This window comes from Salarias fasciatus, chromosome 19 (genome assembly GCF_902148845.1).
Source record: "Salarias fasciatus chromosome 19, fSalaFa1.1, whole genome shotgun sequence".
In the NCBI taxonomy this organism is placed as follows: domain Eukaryota; kingdom Metazoa; phylum Chordata; class Actinopteri; order Blenniiformes; family Blenniidae; genus Salarias; species Salarias fasciatus.
In genome coordinates, this window is record NC_043763.1 from 6969772 (window position 1) to 6993928 (window position 24157).

At 41.8% G+C, this 24157-nt stretch overlaps 2 protein-coding genes and 3 non-coding genes across 6 annotated transcripts in view; 1 reads left to right on the forward strand and 4 right to left on the reverse strand.

Moving 5' to 3' along the window:
• The window catches only part of arhgef10 (Rho guanine nucleotide exchange factor (GEF) 10), a 58789-nt gene extending 41476 nt beyond the window's left edge, over positions 1 to 17313 (reverse strand). For both annotated transcript variants that reach the window (XM_030116990.1, XM_030116989.1), the window contains exons 1-3: positions 17173 to 17313; positions 9056 to 9165; positions 708 to 1106 (exon numbers count right to left, since the gene is read on the reverse strand). In XM_030116990.1, coding sequence (XP_029972850.1) covers positions 708 to 1106; positions 9056 to 9092 — 436 coding nt within the window. In that variant the 5' untranslated portion in view covers positions 9093 to 9165; positions 17173 to 17313. The remainder of the gene's footprint in view (positions 1 to 707; positions 1107 to 9055; positions 9166 to 17172) is intronic.
• Positions 5024 to 5105, reverse strand: trnas-gcu (transfer RNA serine (anticodon GCU)). Its single transcript has one exon. It is a non-coding gene; the product is annotated as a tRNA-Ser (tRNA).
• On the forward strand, positions 5961 to 6033 carry trnaf-gaa (transfer RNA phenylalanine (anticodon GAA)). Its single transcript has one exon. It is a non-coding gene; the product is annotated as a tRNA-Phe (tRNA).
• Positions 8901 to 8974, reverse strand: trnai-aau (transfer RNA isoleucine (anticodon AAU)). Its single transcript has one exon. It is a non-coding gene; the product is annotated as a tRNA-Ile (tRNA).
• A 1735-nt stretch (positions 17314 to 19048) lies between the features above and the next one.
• cln8 (CLN8 transmembrane ER and ERGIC protein) lies at positions 19049 to 22909 on the reverse strand. The gene is made up of 3 exons (XM_030117660.1): positions 22791 to 22909; positions 21376 to 21996; positions 19049 to 21123 (listed from the first exon to the last, which is right to left on the reverse strand). Exons 2-3 carry the CDS (start codon positions 21913 to 21915, stop codon positions 20797 to 20799), a joined length of 867 nt encoding a protein of 288 aa, XP_029973520.1. The 5' UTR covers positions 21916 to 21996; positions 22791 to 22909; the 3' UTR covers positions 19049 to 20796.
• Positions 22910 to 24157: the final 1248 nt, after the last annotated feature.

Genomic DNA, 24157 nt, shown 5'->3' on the forward strand with positions numbered 1-24157 from the left:
CTGACAATCATGATGTTACAATGAATCTTCACAGTAAACCACAAATTACTCTACAATGTATAACAAATCTAATGCTGGCATAGTGTTACAATTTATATGAACCTAAGACGGGCCTGTTATCCACCACAAACTGTTATGCACTGATATTCCGATACAGTGCATCTCAAAATGTTTCCTTTTGTGCAGCTTTCAGGAAAGATACAGATACTCCTTTAGATACAGCACATTGCCTAATCTGCAACAAAAATAACTGTTGGATGGCATGTGATTTGATCACGCATCCCTCATGAGGACAAAAGCTGAAAAGTGGTGCTGTGCGGATGTCTCCTCAGTGCGTTACTACTGACTGTGTGTGAGTGTGTGAGTGAGGGTAAACAGAGCTAAACGCTGCCTAATGCTGCTGTCAGGACTCTCAGTGATAAAAGCCAGACGATCTCCAGGCAGTTGCACATCCAAGGTGTCACGAGAGGCAGACTGCCCCACTTTACAACCTCACTTCAACCCGAGTGGCAGCAGTTTGATGAGAGACAGATATAATGAGCACGCATGGGACATACCGGGTAAACGTAAAGAATCTGTGATCACTGTTTAAAAAAAAATACTTTTCAGCAAAGCTAATTTGAATGGGACGACATCCTGAGATGCTGGAATGGGTTCAAATGCTGTCACTCGCCTGGAGCTACCATAAACAGCTACGAAATACAAACCTGGTGTTCCAGGACTTTCTGTGTCATCGTCAAGAGGAGGAGGTGGAGGAGGCAAAGGTGAGGGTAAATCTGTCTCCCTGTCATCAGCGCCCTCGGGAACAGATGTCTCCTTGGCCTCTGCTGCTGCTCCATCTGCCGTGGAGGGAATGCTCATGCTGACTGCTGCGTCCACCGATGATGGAGCCGCGCTGGAAGTGGAGGCAGGGGCCCGGGGGTCCGAGGTGGGGACACGGCTCTCTGTGTGACCGGCCACAGCGCCGTCCTGGCTTTGATCCTCCATCGGGGCAGCTGGAGGAGAAGGCGGTGCAGGCGGTGGGATGGCGGCCGGAAGGATGTCGTCAGCGCTGTCGTCGAAGTCGAAGGCTTCTCCCTCGTCTTCTTCTGCGCCGTCGGCCAACACTGGAAACAGTTTGAGGAAAGTCTGAATTACACACATGATCCAGAGTATAGCAGTTGATAATGTCAGCTGGAAAAAAACAATTTTTTAATGGAGATGACATCAAGACTGTTTTTTTGTTTTTTTTTTTTGCCAGTTCAGCTTATTTGTTTTTTTATGTTGCATTTGTTACATTAAATCACAAAAAAGTCCTTCAAGGGGCATCTTTAATCCTTTAATTTACCAAATAATTCACATGAGATCTCTTTTTAGGAGTCTTAATCCGGACAGTAGCAAAAGCAGAGAACAGTACTATTAAAGTAAGAGACGAGCAAGATTAACCTAACTGTAAAGCACTTCATACTAAATGTGATCTTTTGAAACATATAAAATAGATTTTATGGGTGTTTTAAACTCACTTAAAGAAGCAGATGTTGTAAGATGACTTTATAGAGGACTAAAAAGAACAGACTGTCTTTTTTTCCTTCAGCGATCACTCTGCAAAACATTTCATTTTAGCATGTTCTTGTGAAAAAGTCCGTTTTTATAGTTTCTCATCTATCAAAAAAATATCATTTTTCACTTTTTGTACTAATTCACTTGTCTAATTCTAAAAGGATCTACTTATAGTATGCTTTCTATAGTAGTATGTGTTTTTGATGGTTCATTAGTTTCTTTTTTCCAGATTTGGCTGGAGATCAATTTGTCAGAGACAAATTAAAGCTTCTCCATGGCATTTCCTGACTGAAGATTATTTGGGAAATTGCTTAAAAAATTTATTGCCACGTGCTTGAAAGGTTCAACCCTCCTGTTATCCTTGGGGTCAATTTGACTCCATTCAATGTTTATCATTCAAAAAATAATAGTTGACTTTTTCTTTGCTTTATATTTCATGACTTTTCCTAATTGAATAAGTAAAATAGATAAATTAAGTGTAAAATTTTTATGATATTTTTACTATTTTACAAACCCTAACCCTAACCCCAGTACACATGCACCAACCCTAACCCTAACCCTAACTAGGGGTTTTTGTTAACCGTAACCCTCACTGCAAGCCATTCAAAGACGACAGATTTAATTATCATAGACCAACAGAATGCATCAGAAGAAAGGATGTAGGCCAAAAATAGTTTTGTCAGAGAATAAAGTGAATGAAATGGCAAACATGTCAATTTATTATAGCGTTCCCTCGCTTTAGTATAGCGAGGTAACGATTTATTTATCCCGTTCCCTCGCTTTATTATAGCGAGTTGCCTAGTTTGGCAACCTTGGTAAGTCACATGTGATTGGCTCAGGACCAGGAAGCAGCCCCTCAAGGCTCAGAGATGGCCTCCTCTGTGGGGTCATCAGTCACCCAAGGTAACTGGGCAGCCCTCCACTGAGCCTGACCCCACTGTGAGCGGAGCGCAGCGGCTGCATGAAGGCTACCCAGACCTGCTAACGGCTAACAAAGAGGAGGCCTCAGATCAAGGCCCTGACCAGACTACAGAGGCTAGCACCCAGCATCTTGCCTCATAACCTGGGAAGAACAGGCCCTGTATTCCCTGAGACCCAAATCAGGGAAGCCATCTACACCTCTCCCTTCAGCTCTCCCTCCAGCAAGCAAGACCACAAAGAAGTCTTTCTGGAGCACTGGAGTACAGGTAATGGTCTTAGGGTTATTTAGCTAATCTGTAAATTAACATCAGCCCTGCCTCACCTAAACAAATGTTAGTATGCTAATCTTTGCGTTACTAATTTAACTCATGATCCTACACAAATCATATCCCAGACAACATCACACAATTTTGAGAGCAAATTCACCCCAGGAGGTAATTCCACAGGAAGTGGAGTGTAAATCAACTGATCAAGTTCCATTCTGCCTAAAAACTGACGGATAGTATTACAGTATGGTTCTTATCACAGCCATATGACTAGAGCTGCAACTTTATGACATGATTGTTGTTGTTGACTAATCTGTTGACTATCAATTATTTTTTCGATTAGTCGTTTAATCATTTTCTTCTTTCTTTTCAAACATTTCTGTGGTTTGTGATGACACAACATCTCTGGCGTGTCAACATTTAAAGGGATACTTCAGCATTTTGGCAAATTGGCCCATTTAGTGCAATTCCTTAGTCATTTCGAACAGCATACTTACTTTTTTGTGAGGGAGAGCTTTTGTTTATCCAGAGGTGAGTCGGGGAAGGTTTTCGGGATGGACACAATGGAAGTGAATGGTATTTTTGGTTCCCCTCGTCAAATTCATCAAATACAAAATCCAACAACCCCAAAAACACTTTGGTGGACACGTTATAATCCACATATTCACTACGCTGTGAAATAATAATGCAAAATTACGAGATTGAGTTGTTTATGCGAAGATTGCTAAGACGGAACTACTTACTAAACATGGCGTCTGGGCGTAGTGATTTCAAAAGAAAAAGCAGTTCCCAGTATTTGCTTCAGTGTCGTAACGCTACAATATTATTTGTTGGTGTTCCACAGCGCAGTGAATGTGCGGATTATAACGTGTCCACCAAAGTGTTTTGGGGTTGTTGGATTGTGTATTTGATGAGTTTGGCGAGGGGGAACAAAAATACCATTCACTTCCATTGTGTCCGTCCCAAAAACCTTCCCCGACTCACCTCTGGATAAACAACAGCTTGCCCTCACAAAAAAGTAAGTATGCTGTTCGAAATGACTAAGGAATTGCACTAAATGGGCCAATTTGCCAAAATGTTGAAGTATACCTTTTAGCTTTTCATGCGTGGCTGCAGAGCTACCATGGAATGAGAGCTTCAGAGTTTTTTTCGCTAGTTTATTTACAGTGAAATCTTCCCAATCTTTGGAAACTCATACCCCTTTCCCACTGCAACTAGCGGGTCGAACTGTGTTTTCGACCTGCTAATAATCGGCTTTTGACTCCTTTCCCACTGCCTGCAGACCCGGGTCTAACCGCCTGCTGGCGCACCGAGTCGCTGCGTTTTCCCGTGCTGATGGTGTCCCACGTTGATGACATCATCAGCACAACGGAGCAAAGCGAAAGTAAACAATGGACTAGAGCTCAGTCCCCGTTAACTGTCGACAAATCTCCTCTTCCCCACGGATCAAGAGAAGTTCCTTGATCTTGCTATCTCGATATCTCACGCTGTGTCTAAAAACAACAAGTGTGCTAACGTAGCCATGCTACGTCGACGTCATCACGTAAACAGGAAGTGCATCGTCAATAAGCCTGAACACGGTCCGATCTGGGTCAGACTTTACACACTGCATCAAAGTCTGGATCTGATCACAGTCATATGATGATTACCTCCATCAGCCATAGCGCCACCTGCTGGTGACAGGAAGTGGTGTGTACATGCTCCGATTTGGCTGAAACTTTACACACTGCATCATAGTCAGCGTCTGATCACAATGTGATGATGATAACTACCACCAGTATTCATCACAGTCATGGCAAAAATGTCCATCAGTGATAGCGCCACCCCCTGGAAACAGGAAGTGTGGTCTACGTGCTCATATTGGCTTTAAACTTCACACATCTGATCACACTCTGGCCCCGATGACATCCATGACATCCGAGTCCTGCAAGGAGCAAGGACCTGTTCAAGGTTGCTTGCATGTTTTTAATCCATTAGAGTTGATTCCCAGCACATACGAAGAAATAACTACCGCTGGCACTGCACTGGTTTCCTGTCTGTATCTGAATTGATCCTAAAATTGTATTACTTGATTTGAACGAAATAGTGAAGCTCCTCCTTATTATCAAGAACCTTCAACTCAGCCTGAGTCTGTCTGCTGTCTGGTGAATAAGGGATCAGGGGCGTTTACTGTTCATGCTCTTCTTCCGGGGATCTCATTACATGAGAATGTCAATCCGGTAAAGTCAGTTTGGTCTTTGCGCCGTCTGTAACCGTGGTTTTCAAAACTGCTGCGTAAAGCCGTTTTCATAAAGAACCGACGAGGATGGGATTCGAACCCACGCGTGCAGAGCACAATGGATTAGCAGTCCATCGCCTTAACCACTCGGCCACCTCGTCACATGCACCCTCCCCCACTGCACACTGAAGACGTACGCTCAGCTGAAAGGAGCGCTCTGGGTGGTACTTTCAGTCCCTGGGTTGTTAAAACACAGAACCAAACACAGACTTATGATGAAAGGAGATGTTTCCTACATGTGTAGAGATTTTTTTTCTTCCACATCTGACAGCACAACTGCACATCAGCTGGTTGGTTTTAATTCAGAAACAACTGAAAGTAACGACTTCAAGATACAGCCAGGCGTTCAAGGCGTCACATCCACATCTGAGTGCTCACTCGGCAGCAGACAGGAAGGGAGCAACAAATATCTTTACAGTTTCCACTCTGTAATTAGGCCAGCAGGAAAGAGCTGCTACTCCCTTCAGCATGGAGTACAGATGGAGTTCATGCTGATTGAGTCAGTTAATCTGGACGAGACAGAGGAATGCACTAGCTTAGCTCTGACATTTTTACGTCATGGTTTGACCATAAAATGTGTAACAGGGTTTTGGTTTTATTCATGGGTGCAATTAAAGAAAAGATGACTAAACTAGAGAGACAATTCAAACAGACAGAGGCAAAATTCTATGCTGTCGGAAAAAACTCTGTAATGGTATTTCAACCTGAAGTGAACCCATAAGGAACTCCACAACTCCTGAGAACGATATTCTATCTTTGTCACTGTGCTGCACAGAAATACCACAGATTCTTTGTCAGTGCTTTCACCAGTAGCCACAGCTTGACTGTATTAGCATTCAGTCTTATCTTAACTTCTCTCATATCCTGACTGTATTCCCAAAGAAAACAGAAAATTCCAGGATCGCATGACTTCATTTCCACAATTACTCCAGGGGGTTGCCCCCAGCTACCCACCTGCCGAAATAGCTCAGTTGGGAGAGCGTTAGACTGAAGATCTAAAGGTCCCTGGTTCGATCCCGGGTTTCGGCATTTTGACCCCTCTCTAATCCCCCCGGAGAGTTTTTACCCTTCCCCTGACACATAGTTAATCAATAGCCAGGTAAACACAGAGATTCCACAACAGCACAGTAACAAAGACGGCTCTCTCTACCATCCATTTATACAGAGTCCAGTAAAAGTGACATGAGGCACTCCAGTCTGTGAGTATGTTATACAACTTCCCACAGAGAGGGAGGGATATAGACAGGACGCACAAGTCATTATTGTGGACTCCCACTGTGCTCGTCCACTCGTACCAGACACCAGTTGACCTCAGTTTTGCTTCTGTTGCGAGGTTCTGATGTCAACACAGATACAAAGCAGGAGTAGATCGACATCGACCCCCGGCAACCACTCACCCAGCCCCCGATTCATCATGCATACCACCCAAACAAGCAGCAGAGAAATTAAAGGCACAAATATTTAAATTCAATGCTTTTTTCAAACCCTACACACGCCTTACCAACATCTATGAAACACTGTTTTCTATGGTCTCTTACTCCAGTCTCATTCATTTACTTCCCAAGTATTACGTTCTAAATACAGGTCTTTCTTTAACCATTCAAGGCTTGCTGGTATCCCCGCTCTTCACTTGTATTTTACATCAAATCAAGTACATTTACTGTTGCAACACGTTGTTGTGCTAGACCTCCAGGCCATTGTGGCCCAGTAATAGAGACTATGTAAATCTTAACCCCTAGGAAACCCCCTATAGCAGCACACAATGCCTTTGAAGTCTTTCACAGCAGTGTACACGGCTCTAAATCACCGAGAAAACCCCCTTAAGCTCAACAGGTAGTCATTCGACTGAGTCTGTGAGTGACAGAACAGCGTAAAACTAATCCTCCAGGTCAGCGATGTGACTCCGTGTCCATCTGCTGAAGGTGCATGAACAAAGAGGTGCAAAGAAACAAACCTGGAAACAGCTGAGCTCTCACTGTAATAATTAAAGGCCTCAGTGGTCATGCATATTTAACCTGCTAACAGTATACAGGACTGTGGAACAACAGGTATTTTCATATGCTAATAATCAACTCTGGTCCTCTCTTTATGATGCCTCTAGGAAACACTTGACTGCACCAGAATGCAGAACACTTGATTTGATTGGTTTCTGTCAACTGTGAGTTACCACTGACCATTCAATAGTGCATCTGCAGCTGTGGCAAGAGGAGGTCATTGATAGCTGGCAGTGTGAGTTTGCATGACTGCAGCCTAATTACAGATTGTGCTGGATGTTTGCAGTGGTAACCCACACACGTGTAACAGTGGAAACACACTGAATCACTTGCCTTCACGTGCAGTAATGTTAACACGAATAATTTCTGATGAGATCTTCTTGTCTTTGTAATCTACTTTAGCACACTGAACTAAAACTGTAATTCAGACATATCTTCACTCGAAAGAATTTCTCTCAGCGTTCAGTGTTTGGTGAGAAACCAAAGAGAATTTCAGTTGACTGTGGCCACGGTGCACATGTGCACATGTGCAGTCGCAGCTTTCAGTTTGCGGAATGGCATGCTAACGGCATCATTTTCAGTGTTTGTTTGTTTCAGTGACACAACATTCCACGATGGCGGCCCGTGCCAAGCGTTCCACTCGTATTGAGGTGATTTATTTCATGGGAGCCTTCAAAGAAATGGATATCATAAAAAGGGCGGATGGATAACACTGCAGACCGTTTTAAATTTGCTCAAGAAAAAACGCCGGCACTAGGGTCTGTTTACTTCTGGTAGACGTAAGTACGTCACATCCACCCCTTGTCCAATCAGAACACTTCGCAAACTCCAGCATGAACTCAGACTGAATCCTTCATGTTTTTCGAATGTAAACACAAAGCTAATAAATGTTATTACTTGCAGAATGAAGTAATTACAGAATTACTTCATTTGGAACAAGCTAACTCCGAATTAAAAACGCCATGTGACCGTGACCAATGTGGACCAAGCAGAAATATACAGTATGCAAATATGTCCCTCACAGACTGGCTGAAGTGTCCTTTGTCAATTCATCATGACAATATGGATTCTGTTCTGAGGACGTATCTCCACTCTGCTATATAATGGTCTGCTGAAATGAGTCACCGGGTTACAATCCGCTCCTGAATTGCCCTGGCAACAAAGCAAGTGACTGGCCAGCTGGACACGGAGCATTTCTTTGGCCTGTATCTATCCCCGGAGGCTGTGTGTTTGTGTGTGTGTGTATGTGTATGTGTGTGTGGTGCAGCAGCATTCAGTGTAATACTGAGGCACATTGTCTGGCATTCACAGTAGCACAGCACATTTTCCCCTCCTTACTCCCGCGCTCCTCTGCCCACACTCTCAGCAGCGACAGAGGAGAGGAATCTGTTGTTTGTTCAGACTGTCCCAGTCATCCAACCACCAGCTGACCTACAGAAGCAAGCAGGTGAACTTGCTGGCCTGACACTGTAGTTTCTAGAAATCCAAAACCCAAGCACAGAGAGGGCAATATTGTTCTTGTCGGGCGAAAACACAACTTTTTCTGAGAACGCTAATTCGTGTTTCCGTGTAGATGGCAGAAATGCTGCTACTGCTACTGCGCACCACAGTCATAGTAAATAGTTTTTCTGCACATGTACGAGAATAACAATAACAGCACAGGCTGCCTCCAGAGCTTCATGACTCTCAGTCCATATTCTACTTGGACTTGGTGGTTTTATAGTTGATTCGCTCATAACAGCAATCAAACTTTTACATCTGTCTCTTCGAATATCCGTTTACTTGCCATTGCCATATTTGTTTTTCTGCTGGTGGTTGTAAGACTGAGCATACTGTAATGTCAACAAAGCATTAATGAGTAATCTAACAACAATCTCAGTTATGCACTTAGCTCAAAAGCTGTGGCCCGTACGGGGATCGAACCCGCGACCTTGGCGTTATTAGCACCACGCTCTAACCAACTGAGCTAACCGGCCGACGTGCACTGTGCACATGTGCAACGGCTACACCTAATAGGGTGGATATGTCATATGTTGATGAAGGTTTGTTGACTTTACTTTCAGGAGGCGGGGGAGGGAATTCTTCCACGTCCATGCTTGCTGCTCCTCTCCTGCAGAAGCTCTTCAGTCAGCGGCAGGCACTTGATCAGCTACGCCGACACACATACCTAAATGGAAAAGACAAATGTTGTAAAAACAACAACATTGATCAACACAGACTGACCATATTTCAGCAAAAAAACTTATTTTTTCATTAATCACTCACATATTGGCAGCTCAGTTTACAAAAGCCCAGCTAGAGGTTACTCTGTGATTCTTCATTAAAGTGAGTGAGTTGGAGTGCGGCTATGTTGGTCACGGTCTTGTACTTTTTGTGTCAACAACAGAATCTGAAGCAGAGCTAATTCAGACAAATGGAGGGGTGAATACAAACAAAAGAGGCTTTAATAGTTCTCCCAGGGTCTGTTGTTTGCTAAATGGGTACAATATTCACGCATGCTAAATGAAGGCGTGTGCATCGTCATGGCTATAAATACATTTGGATATTATTGTTCTGGAAAAACAGGTTCAATTCAGTCAGGTTGGACAAATTCATTTAAAATTCCAAGATTAAAAAAAAGAAATAAAAGGAAAATGTTCAACAAAACTAGGTAAGATGTGAAGAAATATCTTATTTCTGCAAGTCCAATTGTTGCCAACTGCACCCTGGTTTGCACTGATCAAGCAGACTGAGTCCACTCGAGGAGCAGATCTGGGTACACATTAGAAATACCTGTGAGTAGCTGGCTAAATGAGTCAACGTCCGCACCCTCGCAAGTCTGAACCAGAAATATTTCTTTTCACACTCCCATTCGTCCAGGTGCCAAATCCACTGAGATGTATTTAAATATGGAGGTTAGAGGGTCAGTGTGGTCTTTTGTCTTTATTAGCACACACAGGAAAATGTCATTAGCATGCCGAGGCAGGAGAGACCTTTGGACCTGCATGGGCATGAGAGACCTTGCATTCCTGAGCAACAGATGCTTTCTTTGCTAATATACAATTTGGATCCAGGAGTGACAGTTTCTGTCAAAACGCCTGGTAAAAAAATACCAACTACCTTATTTGCAGACGTCCTTAATATCCAGCTGAGATGCTGACAGAGCCGTGACACCATGCTGTGGCATAAAGAAGCTATTGTTGAGGTATGCATGTCCTATATCCTGCAACTTCCATCAGTTTAGACAAGCTACAACCTACTTGTCACTTAAAAAAAAAACTGATTGCAAATCTGAAAACATGTTTTGTCTACAAATAATGGAAATTCATCTTCCTCACTGTTCTCTTTCTTTTCACAAGGCCTGAACAGAGGACGTGTACGCACGGTGTCTGTGTCTGCTGGAAACAGACCGAACAACAGATAAAAAACAGACAGGCAGGGTTTACATCGCCCGAGGAGATCTTATCTTCACCACAAGAGAGAAAACCAAAGAGACAAAGATGGAGAGCTCTGGAGATACATGCTATAACTGACGGTGGAGCTGTCTTTGGGATATAGACTGAACGTTCTGAGAAATCCGAGTATGAAACAGGTAGACAGAGTTGTGAATTAGCTGACACGTTTGGAAGTACGAAGTAACAGCAGAGCTCTGACAGGAGCTTCAAAGGGTGACTCATCTCACCCATCTCATGCATTGTTTGAGGCTTGGGGGGGGGAAAGGAAGGAAGGCGAGGAAATGAAAGAAGGTATTCAGCCGTGTGCTTCATGACGGAGAGGCACCAAAGACAAGAAGTGTATTGATAAAATCATTTCTGTTCGACTGAAGTAAATCCTGATATTGTCCTTCATTCACAATATGCATCAAGCCAGTGGTTTCCATTCTGCAGATCAGAAATCGCAGTGGGGATCTGAGGCTTTGGTTCCTCTCGGGGTGCCAAAATTTATCAAAGAAAACCATGATAAGACATGTTCCAGAATCAAGCGCAAACCTCGAAGACAGTCTGTTGCTTTAATTTAGGCTTCCATGCTGCAATGTTCTGGCAAGGCACAAATCAAAAAATGGATCCAAAGTCTTTCTGCAAAGAAATCTGAGGGGAATCCATGGGAAGGTATTTGGAAATCAGCATGCAAAGTATTATTTATTTGTTTCAAAGAAAATTACATATAACTACTAGTTAAAACATCCTGAAAGTTTTTTGTACCACCCCATATGTAAAAACAACACAGAGAGAAGATAGATTCCAAGCCATGCAGCTATCATGAGAGACAAAACAGGTGGGCTGCAGGTAAACAGAGTTCGGACCAAAAACATCAGAAAAATCGCCCCGTTTCAGTGCATGACTGCAAATGAAGTTTAGAATCAGACAATCTTTTCAACTGCTGCTTTAAAGCCAGTTACAGACTAACTTTTTCTGCAGTCCTGCTATGACCAAGCTGTTTGAATTTGTACGTGCTGTCGAACGAAAACTGAAAAGAAATCTTTCCACAAATTGCATGTTGTAACACCTGCGGTTTGGTGTGACTTCATGTGCAGAGTCCACCGAGCACGAACCCGCCTCACCTTCCAAGGATCACCAACTCATTCTGTACCCCTACAACCTCAGCAAAACCAGGAAGTTGATATAAATTTAGCTTTCAAAATTTTTCTAAGCAGGCTAAATTATGCCAAAGAACTCATTCATAACTGGCAGCAATGACTGAGGCCAGAGCGGAAGACACGAGGAAGGTAAAAGCAACGCAGGAGTTGATGACAGACTCAGCTGAGCATGTCATTACATGCTGGGAAAGCTGAGCTGTGCTCTGCACACAGGAAAACAGTCATCTGGTTCGCAGGCGTAATGCAAACAATTTGCTCACCTGTGTATTCCTAATAACCTACACATGCAGGAGAAGAGAAAATAGACATGTAGCGTATGGGATGCGCTACAACGTAATCCCTCCTGTGAATGACACAAGCAACCTTTATTGTTGTCATGAATATCACAAACGCCGGTCAGGGAGCAGGAGGAAGGAGGAGTCCAACACATTGTTAAGATGAGCTGCGTTTTTGTTCACTCCTTATCAAGAATGGATAATGAGATCCCTATTCAGCTGTTTCCGTCACCGGTTTCTTGTAGACAGTGACCATCCACAGGAGATCTGTCAAAACTGTGCAACGTCGTGTAAAGCTGAGAGCAACTCATCGCCACACAGCCTGGCATGGTGCTTCTGCTGAGTTTTCAGGAACACTCTTACAGACAAGTGGCATTCCACACACGAGCTGAAAGTCATAAACAAAAGCCTGGAGGAGAACGAGGGAGGAAGGGAGGGAGGGAGGGAGGGAGGGAGAGACTTGTAGTCTGCTGCGAGTGTCTGTCTTTGGCTTTGCAGTTCTTTAGGTGGTTGTTTTATTGTACTGCGTGTCTTTCTGCCAGGATTACAGTAATCGGGCTTGGAACGAAAACAGAAGACCCTGGGCCTACAAAGAGTGGATGAACAGGCTTAACAGAGTACTGTAATGTATTTGTGGGGAGGTTCAGTGGAGGACAGGACACAGTTGAGCAGCATATTAAAAAGGAGGAGAGGAGCCTCTTTCTAGTCTCCTCACTATTAAAAAGAGCTCAACAGAAACATCATTGCTGAAAAAAATTGGGTTTTGTTGGCTTGTGATATTTATGACAGACTATAAACGCATTCACTGTGTTTACATGGCACCTATAAAATGGAAATACCGCGTTTGTAATGCGATTGAAAGTGACTTTGCTGCTGTATTTAAACAGACCAGAATGGATGAGCTGTGCACTAAATCCTGACCCACAAGTCAAACAGAGAAGATGAATTGAAAAAAAGTATTATGTACACGTTTGTAATGTTTTCTACTGCTGTGCCTCAGAGATGCTCCATTGCTAGATATCTAGCAACTATATCTGTGATCTGTTCCGTCGTGATTCAAGCTGAAATAGCTCAATACTGACAAGTCCAACTATCGCTGTGGAGGCTCCAATAAATCGATCACACTCCTGTGTAGTGTTGTAGTACTTGAGATTACGTTTTCAAGGTTTTGACTCCGTCTCGGCCCCTTTAAACTCCTGGCTTTGTCTTGGTCTTGGGATTCTCTGGTTTTGGTCTTTGCTACAACGCCCTTTTTTTTCATTGATTATAGCTTATCCTGACTCAGAAGCATGCAAAATGTGTACTCAAGGACTACTGTTACACTGCTTGAACTGCACTCAATGAAGAGCAAAAGTATTAGCTACTTTCTAACCACAACTGACAACTGTCAACAGCAATTCAGTTAACCTCAACAGAACATGTACATTAAAAATAGGCACAATACATAATATACATACAACAATATAATGCTGAGTATTTCATTTCTTTCATTTAACACATCTGCATCTCCAGTTTCCATTATAGAGGTACATTACAGAGGTGGAACAGTTTGTCGATAGTTACTTTTCCTTTATTTTTTTCTGTTGTCACCAGCTCTAACATAATGTTAAAATAATGAAGTGAAATATGATCAATTCTCAACTACATCCGCTGCAGTAGGGGCCAGCTGATTGGTCTAATATATTATAATCTTTTGGAATGTGTGTATTGTGAATTTTAACAGGACAATGATAAATTTATGACTGTACATCGAGCAACTTCATTATAAAACATATCTCGAACAAATAAAATACATAATAATGACACTATGGTAAAACTAATGTAGATACAAAGCAGATTTTTTTTCATCAGAAGAATAATACAATAGAATTACATAACTATACTTAAGTGGGAGTAAAACTACATGCTAAAGAAAATACTCAGCAAATACAAATATCCAGAAATACGAGTTGATTCTGTTTTTGTCATTTATTACTTCCATTCCTGCTTCTGACGGCTAAGCTGGCCAGCTGTCACACTCCGGTGGTTTTCTTTCTTAGTTGTGAGCAGCTTGGTAACAAACCGGTGTGCATCTCTTGGCTGTTTACTGTGCCATGGAGCACAGCCTGTTCCCCTAAATCTCAACTCAAAAGCTCCGGAGGCTCAAACAGCATCAGCAACCGTCACAGTGCGCAGTCTCCAAGCCAACTAGCCTTGACAGATACACCACACTCCACCACACACACACCCTGACCTCAGCTCGGGCGGGGAAGCACACAAACTCACACAAGATAACTGACTTGGAAAAATGAGCACTTTCACTCTTTGAAATATGTACCTCAAGGGCTGCATCAACAGATGGCAAAAAGAAAAGCTATTTCTAGATACAATTACGGTTATAAATCACAAATAAGAAAGAAATATTCCTGCTCCTTCAGGAACACACGTCTCATCGTGCACGGTTCACTGTTCCCCCACCAGCTGTAATATAACCTCCAAAACACTGAACAATCACTCAGAAGCACAGAGGGTAAGTATCATATTTCCCCTCAGCTACAAGTTATAGTTCCTGCAACGAATGTATGATATTTTGAAAGCATGAGAGGACACCTGAAAGCCTTCAAAGTGAATGTGGTACCTGCTAAGCTAAGCTAAACTGACACACTGTCATCTCTTACATTGCAGCCTGCAGTAAAACCATTATTTCTATATGTTCATATACCAGCGGTTTTCTCTATATTGGACTTAACTAAATTCTTAGCAGTGTGTCCTTCAGTACTAATTTCTAGACAAACTGAATGAATACTGCTGCGTAATATTTCAAACATGGAGTCCATGTGAAAGCAGACGCCTGGCAGTCTTGGCTGTCACCCCTAAACGATCTCCACCCACCCAGTCAGCCACACCAAAGCTTTTCAAACTACTCATGTCACCAGAAGAAGACTATTTAGTACGTGGCGATCAGCGGATAAGCAGCTGCTCCAAAGGGCTTTTGTTGACTGGCTGGATTTGAGCTCTGCAGGAATTTTAATATGAATAGAGCAACTCAATCAGATTACAAAGAATGACCACAGGAAACCGTAAAACTCTTGCTCATCAGAGTACAGTTTTTGCATTTAGTTCAAAAGGGGAGAGACGGTTTCTGAAGCCAGGATTGCCGTTGACCTCCGAGCTTTACTCATCCTCAGACAGCCAGGAATGTGGTCTGCACAGTGCTCATCTGCAGCTCAATCCAAAGAACTAAATCACAGCACGGGCGTCTGAATGAAAGGATCCGGCACTGCGATGTTTGCCTGATCTAACAGTGATGTTTGGTGGATTCTGACTCTACGTTTACACATGTTTTCTCAATGCTGAACAAGTGTGTGGTTTGTGATTTATCACACCCACCTGCAGACGAGCAGCGGCCCTTCTTTCCCAGCTGTTGCTTAACTATGCCGCAAATCCATGTCTTATCTGACTGGATCATTGGCCGGGTGGTGGGTGGACACTCACTCCATAACTATCTTTCTAAAAATGAACGGTATGCTCCTCTGCTCTGCCACTGTGTGCTCTGGCACGCTGAGCTCAGTCATGGTAAACAAACGGCATTTCCAGGAGCTGTTATGGGCAGAGATGGGAAAAGTAGCGAACATCTGCACTGAAATACAGACACTGTTGTGTTTCCTGAATTGTACTCAGCTGCAAGTACTGCTATTTGCAATGCAGTCAACAACTACTCCATGCATTAAACACAAACTTCGAATTTGTTATAGAAGGGCTTTGATTCAAGTTTCATGTGTAAAATATTTACAATCCAAGCACATTCCTCAGACAAACAATAAAGAATATTATAATGTAGAACAAATGAAAACATAGAGCAGGAATTTTCACAGTAAGACTAATAACTATATTATACACAAAAATGCAACTAAAAAAGGTTTGAATGTTGGGTGAAATCAGTAGTTGCTCATGATTCCAAAGTTAGCCCAACAAATTACACAGTGTGAATTGTATTGAAGTATGGGTAAAATAACAGGCTGGCGTAGTACCCAAAAATACCACTTAATCGGCAGAACATGAGTATTTGTAATCTGTGACTTCCACCTCAGCTTATGTGGGGTATTACTTCTGAAATGAGTTGATTTTAACCAATGAGTCCACAGAATACGATGGCCATTAAAAAGGGCAAGACATTTTAGCTGTATTTATGAAGACGATAAACTCCAGAGCATGTACAGCAGAGAGCAGAGTAACACATTAGAGTGCCAACATGACCTTTATATACACTTGCATTAATTAACTGCAGCAGACCTGAGTAAGGAAAAATGATGTTTGCTCCTGGCACAGCCTTTACTAAGAGCTATTGCAGCGGGGGAGGTATCAGGCAATTGTATTTGCAGACAGGCCACCCTGGCTATTTGCTAAACAAATTACCAGTGGAAACCTTTGTATACATCCGTGTGTGTGGGTGTGTGTGTGTGTGACCCCGAAATGTTCCACCTCACCCTTGTATGGCTGAGTGAAGTGGACATGCAGGGCACTGGACAATACTGATTCACATCAAAGAGCTCTTTGTGTCTAAACCATCTTCTGGAGGCATAACAAAGCTCAACAGTTTCTTTAAGGGCACTTGAGCCTTTTCTGTTCCGAAATACAACCAGGAAAAAGAAACAGTTTCATTAAATTATGGCTTTACAACCTGTTTAGACTGATCTTCCAGTTGACTGAAGCTTTATAGTGCTCTCACTGAGGAATGCTATGCATGACTACTTGAATTTGTGGTTGACTCCTGCAGCTCAGACTGATGCTTTCAAGCAAGCATCCAGCGCACATGGAATTTAATTTCAAGCTGACAGTAAGACATTAAGTTGAAATGTATCTTAAAAAGCAAAATACTGTGTTGTAGTGAGCAAGTGCTTCTTTGAAGATACACTGAATGCCAGAAATATTGTGAAATAACCATCAGTAGAGATGTAGAGTGACATGCAAACAAATTTTTGTAAGCCGTTTAAATAATATGCCAAAAAAGAACAGATTCAACTGAGAAACAGTCCTAATTATAGAAGCTTTGTCTCCATAAGCAGTAATGAGCATAAATACATGTAAACCATGAGTGAGTGAGCTGGAGCAGGTAGTTGACAAACTTGAAAACAAGTTCACTCAAGCACCACGTTATTGGAAAAACTCTCACCACACTGTCTCAAAAATATAAATACACCCTTAATTGACGAGTGTAAGTAACATTTCACATGTTTACGTGTCCACTGTTTAGCATAATGCTACAGCAGGAGGAGAAACTGAAGTTTTTAGGGATATCAAGAACTTTGTCGGAAATGTGAGGGAAAAAAAATCCTCAACTCACCATAAGTGAAGTAGCTAATCCTTTCACCGCTGAAACAACGAGAGTGTTAAAGGTGACACATTCCTTTCTTTTAAAACGTAAACTTTGAAGACATGCAGTTTTTCGTCCGTCTCCTCTGAACTCTCCTCGATGCAAGCCGACTCCATCCATGGAAAACCCTCTGCCTCCACTCACACGCTGATTGGCTGAGGCGCGCTCGATGCTGGGCTCTGATTGGTCAATTGGCACGTCAATCAAAATTCCCGGTGGAACCGGAGGACGGAGGAGTTCCAGCAGCTGGCCACGTGACGGGTGAGGTGGCTGTGGTGGACACAGCTGGAGGGAGGTGATGGAGGGACATGGACTTACTTTCTACTCATAACTTCTGTTTAAAACTCTGGATGACTTTACTTTTCACTTTGTCAAGTTAAAGTTTATACTGACAGAGAGAGTTTTTATCATTTATCCAGTCTTCACAGCAGCCCCACATTGCACAGAAATAATATCAAATAATAATGCATGTTAAAATATTAATGGTCATACTGAGAGACAGTTATGAGAATGAAATATTAATCTTTATACACAGTAAAAGATAAATAAACATTGACAAAACTAAATGAGCCAATTATGTTATACATAGCAAGGTGGTGCAGTGTTGGGAGGTCATGGGTTCAAATCCTGGCCTTTCTCTGTAGTATTTGCATGTTCTCCCTGTGTGCGCATGGCTTTCCACCAGACATTCTGGCTTAATCTGACAATCCAAACACATGTACAGGTATGTGAGAGACCCTAAATCTGACCCAACGTGTGAGTGTGAGTGTGCATGGTTGCTTCTCTCTCTCTCTCTCTCTCTCTCTCTCTCTCTCTCTCTCTCTCTCTCTCTCTCTCTCTGTTTCCCTTGTGATGGACTGAGGACCTGTCCAGAGTGTATCCTGTCCTCACCCATGGTTAGCTGGGACTGGCTCCAGTTCCCCATGGCCCTGAACAGGATATGAGCAGTGTAGAAGATGTATGAATGTCAAACCTACAATGCAAAGCATCTTGTAAATTGTAGGAGAATTTCTAAAATGTAACTACAAAAATAAATGTGATTTGGTTTTCATGTATCTTCTAATTTAATATTTCCATTTTTCCCTCTTTTATATGATTCATCTCCTGAAATGTAAACATGCTGAACACAAAATAATGACTCTATTATGTAGACCTAACAGCACATAGTTTCAATTAAATAATGCACAAATAAGCATCATTTAATATAAATCATTCCATTCCATCGCTTCTGTTAGGCATCTTTAAAAAAAAAAATACAAGAATAATTTTGGATATTTTTGACTTTTTTAACTTTTTAAAGTTGCAGAGATTTAGAAAAAAAGAAACTCCTCAAAAATCAAAGCTGTTACAAACCACACAAAACAAAAACATCTTTTAGAAGTGGAAAATTGTGTTAAACTGTATAATATACAGCAGACAAGGTGAACTGGTGACCTGTGGGCCACATGGGCTCTGTGTTGCTTTAATTTGTCCTGTATGTAAAACAGTAAGTAATAGGACTATGAAGGTCATTATGAACACATAGCACATGTAAATAGTATGTAACCACTGCTTTATTAACGGAATTTTCATGAAAAAAAGGCCTGAATGTCTATTTCCTCATATTACCTCAAATCAAAATAAAGTGTATTCTTATTGTTAAATCATACAAAAGGCTGTTATCTTTGAATATCCATGTTGTAAAAGTGCTTAGTCACAATGATGCACACTTTAGTCATACAGATTAGATTTTAATGGCCCTCATAAGGATTCAAACTGATCTCGAGATACAGTAAATATTCATGTTCTGCCATCTGCAGGCAGATCCTTGATGGTACAATCGGAAGTGGAAAAACAGAAACCCATGAAGCATCAGAGAAAGTTTATTTTACACACCAGGCATACTTGTTTTCCAGTACACATTTGAAATATGGCACTGCAATTACAAGTAATACTCCACACATCCCATAATATTAGTTTATAATTCCAATGCAATGACAATCGTCCTAAAAAAAAATCACACAATTTATGAAAGCAATTTATTTGTAGAGGTCAAGAGTGTTACAAGAAGAATAAATTATCGCTAGATGTTTAATACTGTTCTGAGAAAACCACCGTTACAAAGACATTTCCTCCTGTATCACCCGAAGCTGTTCATCTACATAAAATACTGAACTGGGAAAACTTGCTGCACTTGTATCTGAGCTTATCCAACAAAATTAACAGGGAAGACTCTGAAACTTGCAGCAACGCAAGTCTGCGACTTGGACAATATCATTCACGAACTGGACTGTGAAAAAGTACAGATTATTCAAGCTCAATAAGAGAATGAAGAAACGGTAAAGCCTATACAGAAAAATGTCAGCAGTTGTTTTCACTTGGTAATATTGTTATGGCTGATGGGGGTGTGTGACACAATGTGGCCATTGTGTTCAAAATACAGAACATTACAGTATTCTCCGTTGCATGGTCAAATAAAGCTCTATTCTCGTGAAATTCTCTTGCTTTGAGCTGCTTCTCTTAAATTAAACTACATTACGGTCAGAATGCACCTCGGTTGTTCTGTGTACGCAGCGCTGCTGCAGTTTTCAGAAATCACATTAGCATTTAAGACAACAAGGCCTTTGTGGAGCGGCCCATTCCAGAGCTCTCCACCACCAATCAGAGAAAATGGCGTTTTCTGTCATGATGCAATAAAGGTTTTCCTCGTTATTCGACGTTAAGTCAGGGTTTCAGGTCCACTTATCCAATACTGGATCTAATGCGGAACCTTCTTCTTCAGACTTTATACAGTTATGCAGCGTTTCTGAGCCAATCAGAGCTGAATGACCACGACTGTTCCGAAAGCAAGCATGAAAGACACCCAAAAAGGGTAAATGTTCTCTCTCATCCACCTCATTGCAAATATACATGACCTCCACATGCCAACAGATTTTGTTTTTAAACTTCTTAGATGAGTGTTCTTTATAGATGTTGGACTTCTTCATGTTTTTCACATGTAAATTATTATTAAAAACCGTTGGCAACAGCATGCAACAAAAACCACAGCTTCTCCTGTAGGCTGAGTGCTTAAAATTTAAATATTCTCTTCAGCAACGCTAATTTTAAGATGGTATAACTGAACTTTGAAAATAAAATCAATGAACAGAGCCCAGCAGATAAAGGAAAAACACTCCTCAAACATGGTGGAATGTAAATGTTTGAATACTGTCAGGTTTTGTGTTCCTAACCCAGTGATACTGACTTGATTTCCTAATTCTCTCACACTCTTCTTTTTGTGCAAGGCCGTTCATTTCACAAGTGTCCCAAGGGCAGTGTAAACAGGGCAGGCGTCATTCCACTCTCATAAAACATCACTTCCTCTTATAAAAGCTAATCAAATAGAAAAACTGATGAGAATGTAGAAGAAGGAAAAAAAATGCTTCAAATGACAGATCTTGTGATTAATTCACATGATCAAAATGAGCTTCTTCAAGGCAAAATCCAGTCAGGTTGCAGGTACGAGAAGTGCTGATGTGTAAATCAGTGTTAATAAAATAATATAAAAAAATCCATCCTTTAATCTTAACAGGTTTCTTTTGCAGTTCAGATCAGAATCGACCTTCTCAGAACCCCTCAGCTGCTGTGTGGTTTCACAGAAACCCCAGACTGACCCTTTGCGACGCCGTTCAGGGGCACCGGCTTGTTGCCGAAGTTCCAGTCCACCGGGTTGAGCAGCTGCATGGTCTTCTTGTGCGTCCAGATGGGGTTGATGACCAGTGTGAGCAGAGCGAGGCCGGAGAAGAAGAGTAAGCGCTGGGGCAGGGCCACGTGGACGTTGATCTCCCCCCAGTGCGTCAGAGTCACCCACCACATGTAGTAGGTGAGGACCATGCGGCAGTGGAACATGTGGATCATCACCCACTGGTTGGCTCTCCAGAAGAGAGAGCGCGCCCAGCCGGCCTGTCGGAAACACAGTGAGACATAGTTATTAAAATGTCATATGTATGTACTCATGTCAGGTAATCTGTTAGTTGATGGAAAAGTTTTTAGGTTCGAATTAACTTCCTCTTTCTAAGAACCCTTATCGGATCATGTGCAAAACACAACAAGGAACTGAAACCTGGAGACGTGTGTGCACTGATGTTAACAATAGATCTGAAGAAGAGGATCTAGCTACAAGGCTTTCACATGAGGAACGGCCTGCTGCCTAACCTTCAGTAACATCCAGGATATGCAGGTGAACGGAGTACTCATTTCCAGCAGGAGTGTAATCATCGGTAAGAAGTGTCCCAGTGAATCCCACACCACCGACCCCACGTAGCCCGACAGGGCGAAGAAATGGTGCGTCGCCAGGGGAAGGTCGAACGACCAAAACACCACGTTGGAGGCATGAAGCGCCACATTCTCGAACAAGAAGAAGCCCGTGGCTGTGAGGATATTGAACCACGACCAGTCCTCTTGGCCCCTCACTCTGTCTCTGAACAACGCAGAGTCCTCGGTCAGAGCCCGGAGTCCAGCGACGGAACTCTGGATCCCGAACGCAGCCCGAGTGGCTGCCAGGTTCCAGAAAACCTTCTCCTTAGCGAGCAGGGAGCGGTACGTCCGGCACAGGGCCGCAGACAGGAGGTGGGAGAGGAGGAACACGGCGGTGTAGAAGCCGAACCCCAGCCCGATCAGCTGGAAGCGATAGTCCCAGGAGAAGTAGTCCGAAGAGGGCTGGTGCACAGCAGACGCCTGCTGCTCAGACGCCATGATGTTGGAGGGGCACGGCGGCTTCAGTGGGGGAGGATCACCTCCAGGTGGGACCACGCAAAAACATCATGTGTGGGTCGCCTGCAAAACAACAAACAGCATTCATACATAATGTTCACTGCAATAAAACTGTAACTGATCTACTATTACAACTTTTACAGGCTTGCAACTTCCATTACAGTCAGGATCAGGAGGTTATTTTTATGATAGCAAATCATAATCCAGAGACTTAAGTAAGGCGTGCCAAATACATTTTATTTCCTGGGCCACTTGCAGTCAAATGTTATCTTGAGTGGGCCGGGTTAGTCAAATAACAACCTTTAAAATTATTGTTTTTATTTATGTCATTTGCTTGGTGATTTGATGGACCAGAATAAAACCTCCTGAGGGCTGTATATGACCCGCGGCCCATATGTTTGGTACCCCTGATATCAGGGAATGATAAAAAACAATAATATTCGTCTTACAAAAAGAAACGGTATCAAAAGCTAATTGCACAAAAAGCCGGCAGACGATGACTTGTGCTTTAAATTGACAATAAATGTGAACAGATGTTCACCAAAATATGTGGAAAGTCAAATATTTTACCAAATATTACAATGTAAAGTGAGAGTAAACATGTGTGATGTTCACATGAATACTCCTCCTCTCACCTACTACACTTTTCAAAACGACTTCAACTTGAGGATTATGGTTTTATCGACTTGCTTGGATTGAAAAGAGGAAGTAGTTTTACTGTAAATAAAGTACAATTTGTACCGTCAAGGTCTCTAAAACACGATGAGTCAGTGAAGCTACACCCCAAACAGCGCACACAAAAACAGCCGCTGCGCACACAAGCCCATAAAATCCGCTCTTAAAAGCAGTTTGCTCACCTTTTCTCTCCATAAACCAGAGATCTGGACTCTTTTGGAGAACATACCGCCTGATGTTTGAAAAGAGGACACGATGTCTCCAAAACTGAGGCCACCAAACTCATCACACGACTTTAATTTGGTCATATGACAAAAAGACAAGAAGTCCCGCCTACTCTCAGTTTCCAGGTATCTCATTGGCTAAACTTCAGAAATGCTGGAATTTTATTGGTTGCTTGTTTGTCAATCATCAGTCAGCTGTGCATTGTGGATTTAACCCTTTCCTGTCGTAAATTAATGTTATATTTAGCTTCAGTCTTCTACATGTCTGAGTCACAATTAAAAACATTTCTTTAGATTTACCTGATTTGCATTTCTTTAAGAGACTGAACTTCAACAACCTGATGCAATACATGAAATGTATGATACGAAGTTTCCCGTGTTTATCAAACTACTGTCTTCACTTACCAGCAAAATTTAGAGCTATTCTATTCTATTCTATTCTATTCTTAATTTCCGTAAGAAGGCTTCAAAAATATCAAATTGATGGAACAAACATATACAATAATTGAAATGTAAAAGTACTTTGATGAAAATATGATTTGATTTAAAAAAATACATAAGCAAGTTACAGGATGGGGTCACATCGGATAATCACTCAAATTAAATCCTGACTTAAGCACAAAATATTTACAAAGAGCAGCAAAGGAGAACTGACATGAATTTCCGTGCTTGGCCACCAGAGGGCAACATTGCATTGTATATTTGTAATCGCTTCATCCAGCACTCAGTATATTTACAGCAGAGGAATCTGGGGTAAAAATGATTCATCTGTAGGCTAAGAATAAGAATGCATGCATATTTATTTCTTTATTTTTAGATTTATGAAATATGCAGCATTCAGATCTAATTTGAAGTTCAAAAAGAAAATATTTCTTATCCATCCAACCTTATGTTTTTTTTTCTCTCACAACTTCATCAGTACACGTTTCATAAAGTCATATTTTCACTAAAGTGTCCATCAAAGAGTTTCTTGGTCATTTGGATTCTGAAAACTTGAAGTTTTTACTTGTACTCCTGAATCATTGTCAGAGAAATCATATTATTGCAAACATCCAATGGAGTCAGTATTGTGTTGAAATGGAAAGAGCACAGTCGTACGCCACTTCAACTATTGTGGTTCTGCTTGAATTGAAGTTAATTACAGATAATGAAAATAGCATAAGACTCAATTCAACAGTTTAAAATAGAGGAATAATACATTTTAGTAAAATGGCAAAACCAACACCAGTTTTAGATATGAATTGAGACGTTTCTATTTTGAAATAATAAATATAGAAATAATAGCAACAAAAAGCCAATCAGAGAGTTAGAATATCAACTCCAAT